Raw genomic sequence first — 19,553 nt, 5'->3', positions numbered from 1 at the left:
ATAGGAAACGGCCATGGTTGGAACTGTCCAGAGTAGATAGCCTTTCAGCTCTATCAATGTCCCCCTCTGGACAGACTTTAAAGACAGATCATGATTGTATATGAATGAGCCAAAGCAAGACTGATGCAAAATCAAGGACACCATTAGAGATGGAGGGTGTGCTGCTTTTGTTGAAGAAAGGACATCTATTGGTCCTCGCTGTGAGGAGGGGGGGTGATGGGGGGCAGGAGGAAAGGAGGTCAATGCTGAGAGAACAGAGAGAGAGAGTGGAGAGGCTGTTTGCCCGCTGCTCTCAAAGCTTCTCATTGGCCTGCTGTCAATAACGGCTCTAGCCCCCTTTTCAGGGTTTGTCAAATTAAGAAGAAAAATCCCTTCGCCCCAGAGAATCATTAGCCGCCGCACCCATTACGTTGTTTGTCTCTGTTCCTCCGGCGAGCTCCACGGCTCTTTAGGTAGCCCTTTCTGCGGCTAATTACCATGTTGGCCACATTTACTATCCTTTGACATTTCCTTTCTCCGATTCCCCCTTTTTTCTCTCCAGACAAGATAATGCTGCTCTGGCCATTCATGGAGGGATCAGATCACTGCGTCTGATATCTGACTGCTTTATCCCCCCCACAGTGATTCTGCCTCCCACTGCTGCTGACTGCTTTATCCCCCCCCCCCCCCCACAGTGAGTCTGCCTCCCACTGCTGCTGACTGCTTTATCCCCCCCCCCCCCCCACAGTGAGTCTGCCTCCCACTGCTGCTGACTGCTTTACCCGACCCCCCCCCCCCCACAGTGATTCTGCCTCCCACTGCTGCTGACTGCTTTATCCCCCCCCCCCACAGTGAGTCTGCCTCCCACTGCTGCTGACTGCTTTACCCGACCCCCCCCCCCCCCCCACAGTGAGTCTGCCTCCCACTGCTGCTGACTGCTTTACCCGACCCCCCCCCCCCACAGTGATTCTGCCTCCCACTGCTGCTGACTGCTTTATCCCCCCCCCCCCACAGTGAGTCTGCCTCCCACTGCTGCTGACTGCTTTACCCGACCCCCCCCCCCCCCACAGTGAGTCTGCCTCCCACTGCTGCTGACTGCTTTACCCCCCCCCCCCCCACAGTGAGTCTGCCTCCCACTGCTGCTGACTGCTTTACCCCCCCCCCCCCCCACAGTGAGTCTGCCTCCCACTGCTGCTGACTGCTTTACCCGACCCCCCCCCCCACAGTGAGTCTGCCTCCCACTGCTGCTGACTGTTTTACCCCCCCCCCCCCCACACACACACAGTGAGTCTGCCTCCCACTGCTGCTGACTGCTTTACCCCCCCCCCCCACACACACACAGTGAGTCTGCCTCCCACTGCTGCTGACTGCTTTACCCCCCCCCCCCCCACACACAGTGAGTCTGCCTCCCACTGCTACTGACTGCTTTACCCCCCCACAGTGAATCTGCCTCCGACTGCTGCTGACTGCTTTACCCCCCCCCCCCCCCCCCCCCCCCCCCACACACACACACACACACACACAGTGAGTCTGCCTCCCACTGCTGCTGACTGCTTTCCCCCCCCCCCACACACACACACAGTGAGTCTGCCTCCCACTGCTGCTGACTGCTTTATCCCCCCCCCCCCCCCACACACACACACACACAGTGAGTCTTCCTCCCACTGCTGCTGACTGCTTTATCCCCCCCACAGTGAGTCTGCCTCCCACTGCTGCTGACTAGCAGGCCAGCACAGCCCCTGTATGAATGAGATGGGAATGCTGGGCTCCAGCCAGCCTCCACAGGATACTGTGATAATGGCCACAGCACAATGAGTCAGGATCACATGCTGCTGGACACATTGATCCTGGTCTCAGTAGGTGAGCACAGGTAGATGTGAGACTGGCTTACTGTAGAGTGACGGCAATAATGGATCAGCCGTGGCTAAAACCATGTTGTTGTGTGTGTGCTCTAATCATTGCCAAGGCAGTAACGCCATATCAGCAGATGTTCATGATTGATTGTGTTTGGATGTGTGAACTTGTTTTTGAGTCAACAGATAATCGATGTAGGAGACCTCCCCAGAGCTCAAATCAGTACACAGTCTTATTGATGGGCTGCCCTTGACGTGACCACGTGGTCGTCTGCACCGAAGGTGTGGGAAACAAACAACACAAATCTGCCACCTGAGCGATGGGAACTGCGAGAGACATCAAGGATTAGTTGAGTTTAGACCAGGCCAGTGTGCCGCCTCCCTCTGCAGTGCAGACACACACGGTGCACACAGGGAGAGCAGCACGTTGCCAAATTTGGGCTGGATTAAAAAGCATGTGCATCATCTCTGTGCTGCCTGGCCTCCGTGGCCGCGGCCTGACCCAGCCGCTGCTAAGCTTCAGCAGTGATTAAGCGGCCATGACATCAGCCAGTGGAGCACACGCTCAGATGGTGCACAGGCGAGAGGGAGGTGATGTCATACTCTGCCCAGCAGCCCTGGTAGCAAGACGGCCCATTCAGACAAGATTTACTAGCAAGGCTCATCATTAAGAATCAGAAAAACACTCCCATACTGTTCTCATAGTCAACCCTGTTAGCTGTATCTCAGGGGGTCAGACAACCCTGCTAATGTCTAATAACTGCAAGCGTTCTGTGAATGCCAGCATATACCCCTGATGCATGGCCATTAATGTATAAATAAATATGCATTACCCCAACACCAAAATCATGTGGAGGGAGCTGAGGGGGGTCAAACAGAGCAGGCTCTGGAAATAACCAGAGGGATATGGGGGAATGTATGCATTGTGGCATGGGGTAGAGTTACCTAGGGCCCAGCATAAGCCACAGGGAGACAGTAAGGGATGTGCTAAGGTTACCTAGGGCCCAGCATGAGACACAGGGAGACAGTAATGGATGTGCTAAGGCAGTGATACTCAACTGGCGGCCAGCGGGCCACATGCGGCCCGCGGGCGCCCCCTGTGTGACCCGCGATGGAATTGCAAAAAAATAAAAAAATAAAATACAGTGCATCTGAACGCAACATGCAAGATACCCGCTGAATAAGTGTCCAAATGTTCATGTCATTCTGGCCAATACTCACACTTCTGTTATAGCATTTCAGTCTGGAATATGGAATATCTTTCAATAATCTATGATTTAGCTGCTAAATTGTCAAATACCGCCGTCTGCTCGCTACCCAGGCACTTATGTATGTACTTAACCTAAGTAACTATCCGGTGTGCACAACATTGTCAGACTAAACTCCGTCTGACACCTACAATCCGCTACAGAAAAATGTATATTGATTGTTTATTAACTGGCCCCTGGCCTTCTATCATTTCACGAAAGTGGCCCCCGGGCAAAGCAAGTTGAGTATCCCTGTGCTAGGGTTACCTAGGGCCCAGTATGAGACACAGGGAGACAGTAAGGGATGGGCTAGGGTTACCTAGGGCCCAGCATGAGACACAGGGAGAGAGTAAGGGAGGGAACTGGGGGGGTGAATGCAATTGTCAAACTGCGGGCAGAGAAGGACAAAGCCTATCTGTGCCTCCTGTGTGGCGCTTAGGTTTAGTCTGGCAATGAGCCTGTCTCCTTTCTAATGACGACTCCCTGCAATCAGAGACCACCGGCATAAACAATCATTTACCTCTTCTCACTTCCTCTCTCTTATCCTAAATCACTCAAAACAACGTGTGCCTGAAGCTGCAAAACCTTCAATGGCTGCATGAGGAATCTAACGCAAGTTAATTGTAGTCACACGGTGCAGTTTAACTTAAGTGAAATGAAAAAAACTTTGACGCCCCAGCCTGAGGACACAGAAACAGAAACTCTTTATCGTTATCATCTTATCATTCAGATTCAGATTCCATCAACCCAAAGCCAGATCTTTCCAATCACGTTGAGAAATGTGCTTTCCCTCTCCGTCGGCAGCCCAAATGCATTAAAATGGAAGAGAGAACTAACAGGCTTATCTGGCTGTCAGCTGAATGTTATCAATCTGAAGCTCGGAACCTCTCTGCCTGCCTGCCTGCCTGCCTGCCTGCCTGCCCGCCCGCCTGCCTGCCTGCCTGCCTGCCCACGTCCTCCCGCCTGGCTGTTTTAATGGTAAGTCTGAGGGAGAGCTCCTCTCTCCAGGGCCGCTTTACACAGCAGCGTTATGCAGGAAGTGGGCAAACACCATAGGCTAGGATTTATAGACTTTCTATAAATCCTCAGAAATAGATAAATGGGTCCCGGCTAAACCATACAGCAATGAATGTGATGTCCAGTTACTTCAGCAATACCCCACTTAGCAAGCACGTTCCAAACACACTGGACCAACTGGGCGCTTTCAGAAAATATGTTCCCAACAAGGTGTTCAACAAGCCTTTTCTTCCTGCAGTGTCTGGCCTTGGAGACAGAATGCCAAACGGGGCATCGTTTGTGTGCTGACTGCTGACAGCCCAAGGCCACTCACACATCTTCACTGCACCAAGCCCCGACCAATTAGCTAAGGCCAAACGCATTCATGAAACATCTGTGGATATAATATGCTCCGAGAAAAGAAAATATTACGCACAAAAAAAATGCTGCTTGCTTCACACGTACGAACTCTCCTCTGCCGCATTCAAGTCACGATGCGGATTCAAAAAGTTTTCTCGTGCCAGAACAGGAAAGAACCATGCGGCTTTTGTGTAAATAAATCCTAAACCGTAGCAGGCGCTTTGTAAACGTGTTCCGTCATGGTCGCCTCGGCGGCTCTTTTGAAGCGGTCTGTGGACTGAGGTGGAAAAGGAGGGATTAGGGCATCCTCTAGAGAATAGCCTGAATAACAGGGGATAATTTCCAACAGGGGGGAGAAAGAAACAGAGCGCAAGTGTGGAACAGGGACGAAAGATGAGCAGAAGTAACGATGAGGGTGACAAAAATATCCCCAGAGATGGACAGAACGAGGAGAGACAGAACCAGAGAGAGAGAGACAGTTCAAGAGAGAGAGAGAGAGAGAGAGAGAGAGATGGAGAGCAAGCAGTGGGGTGTGCAGCCCAGTGCGATTCCTGGCTCTGTGCCAGTGAGGGCCTGTCTATGAGGAGGTAAATCATTTTCTGCCTGAGAAAGAAACGGGGAAAATGATGGTTGGGGCTACGCCACAGTCAGCTTGGAATTGCTTTATTCCCACAGAGTGCCAAGACGGGGAATCCCCAGCCGGCCAAGAATAAATGGAACAGTTGGAGCCAAAATGGATAGAAAAAACTAACTAATTAATATGCAAGGAATCCTGTTATGGTGTAAGCTACTACTAGATTTGAGCATTGCGTGTGTCAATATGTACCATCTTTTCACCTTCCGTTGATTTTGTCATCAATCATCAAAGGAACATTATTACACTCATTTTAAGCTGAAATCTTCACTGCTGTTGGACATCAGATCAAGAGCGAGAGGCACGTGCCAACAGTCCCTCAACCCCCAAAGGACTTGGCATAGAATGTGCTCTGTGTCTATGTGCTCTGTGTCTATGTGCTGTGTGTGTCTATGTGCTCTGTGTCTATGTGCTCTGTGTCTATGTGCTCTGTGTCTATGTGCTGTGTGTGTCTATGTGCTATGTGCTCTGTGTCTATGTGCTCTGTGTCTATGTGCTCTGTGTCTATGTGCTCTGTGTGTCTATGTGCTCTGCTCTGTGTGTCTATGTGCTCTGTGTGTCTATGTGCTCTGTGTCTATGTGCTCTGTGTCTATGTGCTCTGTGTCTATGTGCTCTGTGTGTCTATGTGCTCTGTGTCTATGTGCTCTGTGTCTATGTGCTCTGTGTCTATGTGCTCTGTGTCTATGTGCTCTGTGTCTATGTGCTCTGTGTCTATGTGCTCTGTGTCTATGTGCTCTGTGTCTATGTGCTCTGTGTCTATGTGCTCTGTGTCTATGTGCTCTGTGTCTATGTGCTCTGTGTCTATGCCCAGTTTAACTCTTTAACGATGTGCTCTGTGTCTATGCCAAGGTTAACTCTTTAACGACGGAGGAGGGAATATTTTTGGTGCAATGTTCCACGGGGATGTGTGAGAAATCCCTCCCTCCTGTAACGGTGACTTCCTTTGCTTTTGTGTTTCCTGCTCTGCTCATAAAGCATTGTGTCTCCAGCAGCCCCACACCCAGCGGTCCCAACAGCACCTTCTGTACCCCCCCTCCTCACACACACCCCCCGCGGGCTGAAAGGCCACGGACCCCTCCAGCCAAGCCGAGGGCTTAGGGAAGGCTTAAGAAAGCCAAAGGAAGACGTTCGGGGGTAAACGTCACGGGCTGTTATTCCATTTACAGTTCATTTGATTGTTTTCCCTCCTCAATAGCATTTACAAACACATCTTGCTAATATGGCCGCCTGGACGAGCTGCAACCTTAAGGCCTGGAGAGGTGAACAAAGCACAGGGCATTAACTCTGCAGGACCCATTTGTCAGTGGATGAGATAACAGGCCCACTTTAGTGCCCTCGGCTAGAGGAAAGAACTAGAAAGCCTTGCAATGGAGTCAAAGGGTCCTCATAGGAAAATCCAGAGAAATTGGCCTTCAATTGTTTACAAGAGGCTTAGAAATCCACAGCATGGCCGCCTTGCATGTGAGGGAGAGGGGAAAATGCTGTTATCAAGTCAAAAATGGTTCAGGCAGCAAAAATAAAAAGTCTGAAAATTCAGTTTTCAGTTGATGGGTGACAGACGATAATGAAGACATTCCCCGCGCTGCAGACCGCAGCCTCCCCACCGCTGACGAAGATTAACAGCTACTTTCATCTTCTCCAGAGCACGTTCACTGCGCTCCTCAGACACCGCTGCAGGTACGCTACTGTACGTTCTCCGGCGAGGCCGAGGAGGATCTGAAAATAACATCACACTCTCGTCTCGGCACACGTGTTGAACTCCCATTCACCCGCCGCCACCCTCCCGCCCACGTCTTCCCTTGACAAGCCTCAGGAAGACCGTTCTGCTTGGGGAGAACTATCATCACATCAAGTCATCGCCGACACCTGACTGCATGACATTTTCCTGTCTCAGCAATCATCTCAGCACACAATAGAAGCAGGATATTTGATATACAAACGACAGTGAGGACTGTTATTAACGTGAGATGATGCAATCATACACAACGTCCTCTCCAATACACAACAAGATATGAGCCTGTGAACAGAGGATAAGTTGAGAGTGAGATGAACACAGAGGGGAAGAAGGCAAGCGTATACTTCTGCTCCACTTCTCTCTTTCATTAATCACTCGCTGACAGGGCAAGACACCTAGTGATTATTTATTTGCACTTCCTCACGCAGAGGCTATCACAACAAACAGGCCCGCGGGCTGCTCACAACGTTTGGGAGAGATTAATCAGTGGGCCCGTCCGGAGAGACAGGACGCAGGGGGAGGGGAGCTCTAACATGTGTTTCTTAATCTGCCATCTATATTCAAGTCAATAGGCAAACCCCCGCGAAAATGAGAGGGATCCCGGACAGGCGAAACAGGGGACTGGGGTGAACTGTCAATGATTTGGGAGTCGAGAGCATTGTACAATTTCTGCTTATAGGAGGGAAGAAACAAAATAAATAATTGTTGTGCATCAGATCACATCCACGCATTAAGAGGAATACTGAGAACTAAGTGTGTGATGGGGATGCTACTCTGGAATCACATGATGCTAAGAGACCGGCGACTCCAGCCACATTAAGCAGTCTATCCTGCATCACACACTCATAAAGTCAGCAACACAAAACACACACCAGCAGTCACTCGGCCATATAAGAGCGTATGGGGGTAATGGGATTGTTGGGCTCTCACAGATTACAGGCTATAATCCTTTTCCATTCCAGATGATCCGTATACAGTAAGCAGCAACAAAAGCAAATGGGAGATAAACCCTCACTGCTACTTTTAGCTTGGCTCTGCCCTTTTGCAGCATGTGTCTGAGCAGCTAGCCCGTTTCAAATCTCTAGTGAATTCTTAGTTTCATCACACTTCATCATATGACTTGAATATGTACTGTTATGTTGCCACTGTGTCTCGTGGTGTTTGATTGTGTGTTTGTTGTATCTGTCCTGTATATTTTTTAACACTTCTGTACAGTGAAGCCAAAGGCACATTTTCTACATAGTGGTCAATAACATTTTAATTCTGTTCTATTCTACACAGAGGAGTTATTCATCGTCACTGTGGGAAAGTCAGTTTAAGTCTAAGGAGAGGAAGATTTCTTACTAGACCTTGGAGCAATACTGTCAACAAAGTCTCATCAATCCCACGATCCCCAGGGTGAAACGTCCCCAGTCACCTTTCAGCTGATTGAACAGTTTCAAACCTCCAAGCTAACTAGAGATGGAGATGAAAGAATGAAGACACTAAGACAGTGAGATGATGGCAAAGTGGTCGAGCTATTCAGTGTGCGGGTGATGAGGTCAAATCTTCATCGTCATTCGCCTGGCATGACAATGGACTTATCCTCTGCGCTATTTGGAGTCCCATCAGTAAAAGCTGGTGCCATCCCATTGACAAACAAGGGATGGGGGCTGCTGCCTGTGTTTCTGTAACAGCACTGACTGTGAAATAAAGAAGTAGCGTTTGGGGAAATCAGCCCACTAACACTGATTAGGCAGCTATTACTTATTCATAATGGAATACGAGGCCTGACACAGGGGCCCACCAGGAGCCATCTTTGTTTCTGGGACTGTGGGAGGAAGTAAAAGCAGGGTGAGCTCATGGGAGCAGCGGCCGCCGGCTCTATTCTGTATGTGAAGACAATAGGCCATAAAAATCCTCCATGCATATTCCCTGCCACCAGCTATCGCAATTCACTCTCCTTCTTATTCCAGCCTCGTGTCTCTCAACCACAATGCAGAAGTGGCTGCAGTTGTAATGACAATGATAATAGACTCCATTTGCATGACACCTTTCACCGAGGGACCCTAAAGAGCTTTAGATGGCGTCCCTCAACCCCCACTAGTGTGATGCATAATAACTATTCAACAAGCTGGGGGTTAGAGAATCTTGCCTACTGAAGCAAGATAACGGGGCACTAATGTAGCAATCATGAGGCCCTGCAGGACTCCTGTGGGCCGCTAGCCATCAGAGCTGTTAGCCATCAGAGCTGTTAGCCATCAGAGCTGCTAGCCATCAGAGCTGTTAGCCATCAGAGCTGTTAGCCATCAGAGCCGTCAGCTCAGTGAATGGGGAAGGCTTGTCGTGAGAAGACAAACGAGGGTGGAAGTAGCAGGTTGATGGTGAGGGTGTCTCCTGCCCACACGCTACTGGACCTGGCCTTTCTGATCATCGCTTGCCACTGCACTGAGAGACAAAGACGGCCTTATTGTGAGGTGACAAGCCCACAGCCACAGGACAGAGTGTCTACCCCCCATATCCTCTCATTTCCCCGTGTGTGAAAGGGACCTGTCAGGGTGGATGCTTCCCCCTTTCCCCGCAGGGCTTAGCAGACAGACCCGGGGTGAGCGCACAGGCTTGAGTCAGCGTTTCAGCCTTTGTGTGTGTCAGCTCTGGCAAACGGCCCCCCTACTGCCTCCCTCAGGCTATGTGAGTGAGCCAGACAGACTTCCTGACTCAGGGTTTTGGGGGAACGAATGGAGGAAAGGACGGAGCAGTTACCCCCTCACCCAGAGTGAAATGAACCCTCTGCTCTCCGTCTCTAGCCACTCGCACTCTATGGCTGGGGCTGTTTACCATTGTCGGTGACAGGCATAAGTGCCGCTACGCTGCCCCATCACAACAGTGTCCCTCACCCTGACGCTGAAGGGGGCACAACGCTATCACTCCATGTTATCTTCTCCCAGGTACCGGAGGGGATGGGGATGCACCACAGAGAGTGCACCTCAGCAGTGCTGCAAATTCTTCTGCACAAAGAAATGCTGAAAAATGTGCCAATTGTGTGTAGTTACTGTACCTTCGAGGAGAGGGACATTTAGAATCTAAATCAGAATATCCCTTACAATATAAATTACATGCAGCATTCAATATAACATTCGCTCAGACTGTTGGAATATTGCCTATTCTATGGCATAAAGATTGTATTTATTTCGAAATTTAAAGGAACCCAAAACTGATCTGTCATCCCCCCTCTCTCATGCCAGTTGAAACACATGAAGTGAAGTTTGTCCATATAATACACAGGGAGGTTGTCAGCACAACCCCATAGCAGCCTTCTCCAAAACAACTCAGTGAGATCAGTTCTTCAGAGTTCCAAAAATACCTATATTTACACCATCATTTAGTGCAGATCTTAACTACAGCTGATGTATTCGCAACAAATAATGGTGCATAGATCTTTCTATTCACAGTATGATTGTTTCGCTGTTTTTGTTCTGAAACACTAAAGAACAAGTCCCCATTGACTTCAGTTATTTTGGAGAAGGCTGCTGGCAACGAATTTCACCTGTGTTTCCTTTGGCAGGAGGGTGAGTAGATGTATGACAGAATTTTCATTTTTGGGTGAACTATTCCTTTAAGCTTTTATCTCTATATCAGCAAACGTGGATGTCTGTCACGTGAGAAACACAGAGGGTTCAGAGGAGTAGGGAGGAGTGAGATGTTGCTGGTTGTGCGTGGGTAGATGTGGGGAAGGGGGCACGGGAGTTGCTGCACGAGGAGAGCTAGGATATAGCTGCTGAGGTGTGGGTGAAAAGTGTGACCCTTTAGACGAGCCGCGCCATGCTGTAGATCCCTCAGGCTGTGGGGCCAGGCCGGATCTCCATCAACACCTCGCCGCTGATGGCTCTTAGCAGGCCCCAGATAGAGTCACACCTGGGCTTCTCTACAGGCTGCAGCCCCTTCATGGCCTCAGCTGCTGCAGCCTCTGCGGCCGCTGCCCGTCCCAGTCGGCCATTAGTCCCATCAGGATGACAGCCTGATTATGGCAGGGAAATGCCAGCTGGTGTTTTATCTAACAGTAAACACAGAGACAAACACCATGGTGCCGCCCAGCCATCCCTGCCTCCACCCACTCAACACTGCTTGATCCGCTCGCTGCCCGAGGCACGTGTTGCTCACATTCAACAGATTCTGAGAGGAAAGATAGACTAGAGGCATGAATCAATTCTCATTCATCAGACTGTGGTGGAGGTACAGTAGAGGTGAACATGAACATTTCAGTTCCACCGTGGCGGTTCCCTCAAACTGGAGCTACTGTAGGGCTTAGCCTGCATTTCAACAGAGTTCTGCTGCGATGCTATGCATTCTGCTCACACTCTGAGGCATCCATCTCACAGTGGATCGACAACAAAACCATTACTCTCTCACCTCCAGGGAGCAGACGGTCCAACTCCAGCACCAGTCAAGTAGAGAGAGAGAGAGAGAGAGAGAGAGAGAGAGAGAGAGAGAGAGAGAGAGAGAGAGAGAGAGAGTGTACAGAGAGAAGGAGAAGAAACAGAAAGAGATAAAAGACAGCCACACAACAAATACTGCAGCTCAGCGAGCAGCATGAAAAAGATAGGCACAAACATGCAGAATGTTTTATGCATCCTTGTACAAAGTAACTTACTTGACTCCCATGGTAGTGAATCCAATATTGTTCTCCACAGGTACAGACCTCCTACTCCTGCAGCTGACAGACCGGAGCATCAGCTCAAACATGCCTCGCGGGTGCCGAGTGAATGTGTGGATTAGTTCGGGGCGGGCATCTATGGTCCTGCCAGCGGCTCCAGACCCGCTGCACTCACTCTGTAGATCCCCCCGCTCAGCATCATCTGTCCTGCCAATTTGTCACTGACAGAGATCCCTGCTGTCACTCACAGGCAGCACAGCCAACCAAACACATCCTTGTCCAGTCCTGCTCTCTCTCTGCCTAGAGGCTCCCTCTCCATGGAAGAAGTTAGTGTGAACGGTGTTGTTGACCCCTCCTCTCTCACTCACCTCCCCCAGCATCACCCCCCACCTCTACCAACAAACAGGATGGACTCAATGTGGCCCGGTTCCTCAGAGAAACTTCATAAACAATATATGCTGATATAGGACAATGGATTTCAGTAAGGCGTCCACCATGTGTTGTGCTTCTGATGAGAAGAAGGAACAAGAAGAAGCCATTGTGACACTGCAATGGATGACTGCTTTCACTTTTAAAAAATTAATTGGCCTCATCATTGAACACGCATCCCTCCCTTTGTCTAAAAATTATAGTCCAATCAAGTCGAGCGGCCTATTTCAATTTCCTCCAATCTCCACTTTCGAGGGGAAAACAGAACATTTTATTCTGCATGCTAATGACTTGTTTCTATGGTTACTTTGAGCAGCCTGGGTGATGGAGAGTGGAGTGAGCCTTACTGACACAAAAGCAGGCTACTGCAGGAGAACACAGGCTGAACAACGCCACACAATTACAGGAGGATTCCTTCCCCACGATCACAGTCATTACTGCAGCAACACTCACCTGGGCAGCAGCTGCCATGGACGACCATAAAAACCACTTCCTGCTGACACTCCTCCAGGGCCGCATTCCAACAAACAGCTGTCAGCCCCTGCAAGCTACCAGCCCGCCTCCGTGCCATCTCTGCACTTTACATTGTGAACTCTATTCTCTCCTCTCCCACTCTCCTTTTGTGTTTGGTTTCCCCCCCTCGCATTACGCACTCTCGCATTGTGACTTGTTTTGCTCTCTCCAAGGTGTCATCTTCTTCTATTCAAATAAGACCTGCCCGTGCTCATCCTCTTCTATTCAATATGACCTGGCACTGCAAGTCTAGCAAACTGAGCACAGCCACATGGACCTGCATGGTAGGGTATAACTGAGCAGTCACATGGACCTGCATGGTGAGGTATAACTGAGCAGTCACATGGTCCTGCATGGTGAGGTATAACTGAGCAGTCACATGGACCTGCATGGTGGGGTATAATAACTGAGCAGTCACATGGACCTGCATGGTAGGGTATAACTGAGCAGTCACATGGACCTGCATGGTAGGGTATAACTGAGCAGTCACATGGACCTGCATGGTGAGGTATAACTGAGCAGTCACATGGACCTGCATGGTGAGGTATAACTGAGCAGTCACATGGACCTGCATGGTGAGGTATAACTGAGCAGTCACATGGACCTGCATGGTGGGGTATAATAACTGAGCAGTCACATGGACCTGCATGGTAGGGTATAACTGAGCAGTCACATGGACCTGCATGGTAGGGTATAACTGAGCAGTCACATGGACCTGCATGGTAGGGTATAACTGAGCAGTCACATGGACCTGCATGGTGAGGTATAACTGAGCAGTCACATGGACCTGCATGGTGAGGTATAACTGAGCAGTCACATGGACCTGCATGGTGGGGTATAACTGAGCAGACACATGGACCTGCATGGTAGGGTATAACTGAGCAGTCACATGGACCTGCATGGTGGGGTATAACTGAGCAGACACATGGACCTGCATGGTAGGGTATAACGGAGCAGTCACATGGACCTGCATGGTGGGGTATAACTGAGCAGTCACATGGACCTGCATGGTGGTGTATAACTGAGCAGTCACATGGACCTGCATGGTGGGGTATAACTGAGCAGTCACATGGACCTGCATGGTGGGGTATAATAACTGAGCAGTCACATGGACCTGCATGGTGAGGTATAACTAAGCAGTCACATGGACCTGCATGGTGGGGTATAACTGAGCAGTCACATGGACCTGCATGGTGGGGTATAACTGAGCAGTCACATGGACCTGCATGGTGGGGTATAACTGAGCAGTCACATGGACCTGCATGGTGGGGTATAACTGAGCAGTCACATGGACCTGCATGGTGGGGTATAACTGAGCAGTCACATGGACCTGCATGGTGGGGTATAACTGAGCAGTCACATGGACCTGCATGGTGGGGTATAACTGAGCAGTCACATGGACCTGCATGGTGGGGTATAACTGAGCAGTCACATGGACCTGCATGGTGGGGTATAACTGAGCAGTCACATGGACCTGCATGGTGGGGTATAACTGAGCAGTCACATGGACCTGCATGGTGGGGTATAACTGAGCAGTCACATGGACCTGCATGGTGGGGTATAACTGAGCAGTCACATGGACCTGCATGGTGAGGTATAACTAAGCAGTCACATGGACCTGCATGGTGGGGTATAACTAAGCAGTCACATGGACCTGCATGGTGAGGTATAACTAAGCAGTCACATGGACCTGCATGGTGGGGTATAACTGAGCAGTCACATGGACCTGCATGGTGAGGTATAACTAAGCAGTCACATGGACCTGCATGGTGGGGTATAACTGAGCAGTCACATGGACCTGCATGGTGGGGTATAACTGAGCAGTCACATGGACCTGCATGGTGGGGTATAACTGAGCAGTCACATGGACCTGCATGGTGGGGTATAACTGAGCAGTCACATGGACCTGCATGGTGGGGTATAACTGAGCAGTCACATGGACCTGCATGGTGGGGTATAACTGAGCAGTCACATGGACCTGCATGGTGGGGTATAACTGAGCAGTCACATGGACCTGCATGGTGGGGTATAACTGAGCAGTCACATGGACCTGCATGGTGGGGTATAACTGAGCAGTCACATGGACCTGCATGGTGGGGTATAACTGAGCAGTCACATGGACCTGCATGGTGGGGTATAACTGAGCAGTCACATGGACCTGCATGGTGGGGTATAACTGAGCAGTCACATGGACCTGCATGGTGAGGTATAACTAAGCAGTCACATGGACCTGCATGGTGGGGTATAACTAAGCAGTCACATGGACCTGCATGGTGAGGTATAACTAAGCAGTCACATGGACCTGCATGGTGGGGTATAACTGAGCAGTCACATGGACCTGCATGGTGAGGTATAACTGAGCAGTCACATGGACCTGCATGGTGAGGTATATAAACACATCGTCTTAATCAGCAGGTGTTAATGGAACAGAGAGATGGGTAGAGGGAAGTGTGAGGTGGCTTTTAGCCCCACAGGCCGGCCCCCTGCTGTGAGCGCTGCCTGCATTCATTACTCAATGCCGTGTCAATACACTAATCATATGCTCTGTCACAAGGCAATCAGTGTTCAACGTGCTAGTCAGCTGAACACACGCCCCTCAATTCATTACCCCCCCTCCTGCCACGGTGACACTCTATGACATACACACAGACATGCACACACACACACACACACACACACACACACACACGCACACGCACACACACACCATCCGCTCAGAGTCTGACCCTTGACACCACCTGTCTCGATGCGACTGTATAGTCAGTCTAATTGCCAATTGGTCATTATTGACCCTTGGCGATCTTTGTTTCAGCCTACTTTGCACAATGGCTAAAAGCAAGGACAAAGGGAGCAAGATGAAAAGAGGCTTTTGAAACTGGGATTTCAATAAAGAAAACGAATGAGTCAAAGACATTTTCTATTCTCTAGTATGAATGAGTCAAATACATTTTCTATTCTCTAGTCTGCACATCAACTCAATGAGGCTTGGAGAAGGGACTGTATGTGGTTTGAATTATTATCACTGGGTGAGAAAGGGATGCGTGCAAAAGTGTGATGATCATACCTGTATGAATTTATCCAGAATTGTGCCTCATCATTTAATTTTCATTCTAGGGAACGTTTCTGGGCCTGATAGTGGCCAGAGACATGATGAGGAAATGCCTCATCTAAATAATTTCCTCCAGGCTGAGAATAGAGAAGCATCACAAGATAATATTTGCGGTTATCTGTGGGAAAATCCTCCCATAGCCTACAACGCCAAGACTAATGGCGCCTGGAGTTTCTTGGTCATCAAATCCACATTTATAGTGAAATGATTTTTCAACTGAGTAGACATCTTGAATGAAACACAAATGAAATGCTTTTTTAACCAGCTGAATGGTTGACTTATTTTTCCAATGAAAAATAATGAATCACTTTAGCGCATTGCTCTCTTTTCTTTCTTCTCAGCGACTAGCAGCTATAGACTCTAGCTAATTGCATTCAAATTAATTTTTACTTTCCGAGCGGAACGTGTGTTAGTGAATGTCAGACAAGTGTCTAAGGAGCCTTCTCCACTCCGTTGAGGTAGAAACCGCTGTTTGGTTATTCTGGTCCTACATCCTGGCCTCTCAAGATTTAAACATGCATCCCACTAATTGTATCTTTGGAGAACAAAATGGAATACTAATCAGAAATGGGGTTTCAATCAGTTCTAAAACATGAAGGACACAAATTCAATCTACACTCTCTTCCTTTGTTAATTGGAATGCAAGCAGAGAAACCGAGAAAAGCACATTTGTTGATGTACTAGTTTGGCACACTTCTTTCTGACTTTTGGGGACTGACACTGCAATCAGCAGAGATACAAAGATGAGACAAAAAGGACAATGTAAGTGATGATGATGATGATGATGATGATGATGATTTTTCTATTACAGGCAACAGCTGCAGTGGGTCAGGAAGTGGGTGTGCTTCAAATCACGCACGATGCATCTCCACCACCCTGTTGTGTATCCGTGGAATGTGATGTGCCGTTTAAAGCTGGCCCGTCATCATTGTGCTTCTCCAGGCCAAGTCAAATACCACAGTCTTGGCAGCAAATTATCTTTGGGATGAAATGAAAGGTGGAACCCTTCTCAACTTCCACCTCCGCCCCTTCTGTCCCACCAGGACTCGATTCAGGGGAAAAAACAAGTCCACCTCCCTCCCTTTCCCTGCGCTTAACCCACACTGGCAGAGCAGGCACGGCTCTCCATCCTACCCTTTTGGAGCTCAGGTCCAAAGAAAACATGAGAACTAATAACTCAGTGTCGGGAATTAACCCTGCCTGGTACTGGGTCGCACCTCAGGCCTGGCCTGCCGCTCTTGTCACGGGAAGCGAGGCGCGCAGGAAGTTGCATATTTAGTGGAGGATCTGGAATTTCATCCTAGCCAAGGGAGGCCCCACTGATGTACTCTGACCCTGTTCAAGTTGGCAAGACAACCTCCATTTGGGGTATTTGGAGAAAACGGAGCTCCACAGTGATCCCCTGTGGGCTTCTTGTCACAATCCACAAGTCCCTTCCTCTACCTCCCAGGGTGCAAAGCTTCAATGGCCTCTATGCATCATCCTTTAGCCAGCTTCCCTTTGGCTAACATTCATGATGCTACAGCACTCCTCAGGGAGTAGAGGCTTTAGGCAGGGAATGTCTGCACTGACCAACCTGCCAGGGCATCTATCAATGACAATCTAACACATTACACCAGCTATCCGCCCACCAGGAGAGGGTGAAGTATTCTCCAGCTATCTGCCCACCAGGAGAGGGTGAAGTATTCTCCAGCCATCCACCCACCAGGAGAGGGTGAAGTATTGTCCAGCTATCTGTCCACCAGGAGAGGGTGAAGTATTCTCAGCTATCTGCCCACCAGGAGAGGGTGAAGTATTCTCAGCTATCTGCCCACCAGGAGAGGGTGAAGTATTCTCCAGCTATCTGTCCACCAGGAGAGGGTGAAGTATTCTCCAGCTATCTGCCCACCAGGAGAGGGTGAAGTATTCTCCAGCTATCTGCCCACCAGGAGAGGGTGAAGTATTCTCCAGCTATCTGCCCACCAGGAGAGGGTGAAGTATTCTCCAGCTATCTGCCCACCAGGAGAGGGTGAAGTATTCTCCAGCTATCCACCCACCAGGAGAGGGTGAAGTATTCTCCAGCTATCTGCCCACCAGGAGAGGGTGAAGTATTCTCCAGCTACCTGCCCACCAGGAGAGGGTGAAGTATTCTCCAGCCATCCACCCACCAGGAGAGGGTGAAGTATTCTCCAGCTATCTGCCCACCAGGAGAGGGTGAAGTATTCTCCAGCCATCCACCCACCAGGAGAGGGTGAAGTATTCTCCAGCTATCTGTCCACCAGGAGAGGGTGAAGTATTCTCCAGCTATCTGTCCACCAGGAGAGGGTGAAGTATTCTCAGCTATCTGCCTACCAGGAGAGGGTGAAGTATTCTCCAGCTATCTGCCCACCAGGAGAGGGTGAAGTATTCTCCAGCCATCCACCCACCAGGAGAGGGTGAAGTATTCTCCAGGGCAACAGGAGTGCCAGAACCAAGCACAGCTGGGAAAGCCTGGTGCCTCAGCCCGAGCTATACAGGGAACAAATAAACTAATAGCCCAGCACCCAAGCTGCAATAGCATTACTGCATTCAATACACGGCAGGCTGAACCCGAAGAACCAGAGAGAAAAGAAAAAATTGAAGAAAAATAACCAAACATTAAATACGTCAGAACAATACTTGGCTTTAACCTGAGCCCTTTCGTGAGGCACTCCCTCTTCATATTGGATTATGCAATTCCATTATCCATTCATGGTCACTGGCGCCTACGACTAAAGGTTCATTTAGTCCCATGATGGTGCATAGCATATCCCAAAGGCATGCTATAATTCAACCATGGCAAGAACAACATCTCCACGGAATAGGTGCCCCTCATGGCGGCTAAGACCGTGAACCATGACCTTCAGCAGTCATGTGGAGACGAGCCTATACATATCTGCTCCTCAGCCTGGGTGCATGCAGGCACACGCACGCACGCACGCACGCACACACACAAATGCACGCACGCACGCACACACAACTCAACATTACAAACACAATGTGACATTTTAACAATCTAACAGCTCAACCCAATCATCTTTTTATTATTGCACATTATTATCCCCCATCCTGACTGACAGGATGGGGGAGGGGCTTACCTGATGAAGAAGGAGGCCGCTGCAGATGGACTCTGTATTGACGAGGAGGGCGAGGAGGAGGTGGGTATACGGGTGATGGGAGCTGGGGGTCCGACCGGCTGGCTGGAGCTCCTCTGTCGGCAGGGTGTCACGGTGGCTGTGGTGGTGGTAGTCACGGTGGTGAGCGGGGCCTCCAAGGCGGTGACGTCCCTGTCTGCATCCCCCATCAGACCCTGGGCCTGTCGACACAGAGATACAGAGATAAGACCACAGCTGCCACTTACACGCTGACTGATCCAGCCCACCTCCCTCCCTTTCACCTCTCCTCTCCTCTCCTCTCCTCTGTCCTCTGACAAGCATCTGCTGGCCAGTGCTGCTCAGAAGGGGGTCAGCAGTATATCCACCTCAGCAGAGCGCTCCCTACAGAACAGCAAGGACGGCACACCGCTCATTGATTCTGGCAGCGTTGCTCTGACTGTACTGTAATTATGTGATAACCCACATCTAATTAGTAATTAAATCATTCACGATTGACTTCACTCACCTAGCGATTATATCTGTACATCTATGGCTAATTTGGTATTTTGCATATCAGCGATGAGGAACATGTTCACCTGCAGCTTAAATCATAGCAGGACTATGTAGGGGAGAGCTGCAAGGGGGATCTATAACTATGTGATGTGTGAGACTTGTTCCTCAGCTCTCTGATTAAGTGTTTGTGAAATAGTTCAACTGTGGCTGAGAACAGCCTGCACTAGCTTGGTAATTGGACTGAGACAGTGTAGGTGAACTGGCCATGTTTCAGCCCAGGAGCTCTGCTAACTAGGGGCGATGAGACTACTGGCTGTACTGTGTGTGCATGTGTGAGGGGTGGAGGTGGCCTATAGGGGCTCAGATGGAGCTCTATGGTGGAGGGCTTCACTGGTTTCTCATAGTCCAGCAGGGGGAGTACAGAGAGGGCTAATTATAAAGGCCAACTGTCTGAAACTA

At 49.7% G+C, this 19,553-nt stretch overlaps 1 protein-coding gene across 1 annotated transcript in view; it reads right to left on the bottom strand.

Moving 5' to 3' along the window:
• Positions 1–19,553, bottom strand: part of kif26ab (kinesin family member 26Ab) — a gene marked incomplete at its 5' end in the record, with an annotated part of 99,714 nt that overhangs the window by 32,450 nt on the left and 47,711 nt on the right. Inside the window, one exon of the mRNA XM_083632789.1 lies at positions 18,585–18,802. Within this exon, the coding sequence (XP_083488915.1) occupies positions 18,585–18,802 (218 nt within the window). The remainder of the gene's footprint in view (positions 1–18,584; positions 18,803–19,553) is intronic.

The sequence above is a fragment of the Poromitra crassiceps genome, assembly GCF_964638095.1.
Source record: "Poromitra crassiceps genome assembly, chromosome: 3".
Taxonomy (NCBI): domain Eukaryota; kingdom Metazoa; phylum Chordata; class Actinopteri; order Beryciformes; family Melamphaidae; genus Poromitra; species Poromitra crassiceps.
Note: the sequence above shows the minus strand (reverse complement) of the source record. Positions and strands in the feature narration are given on the sequence as shown.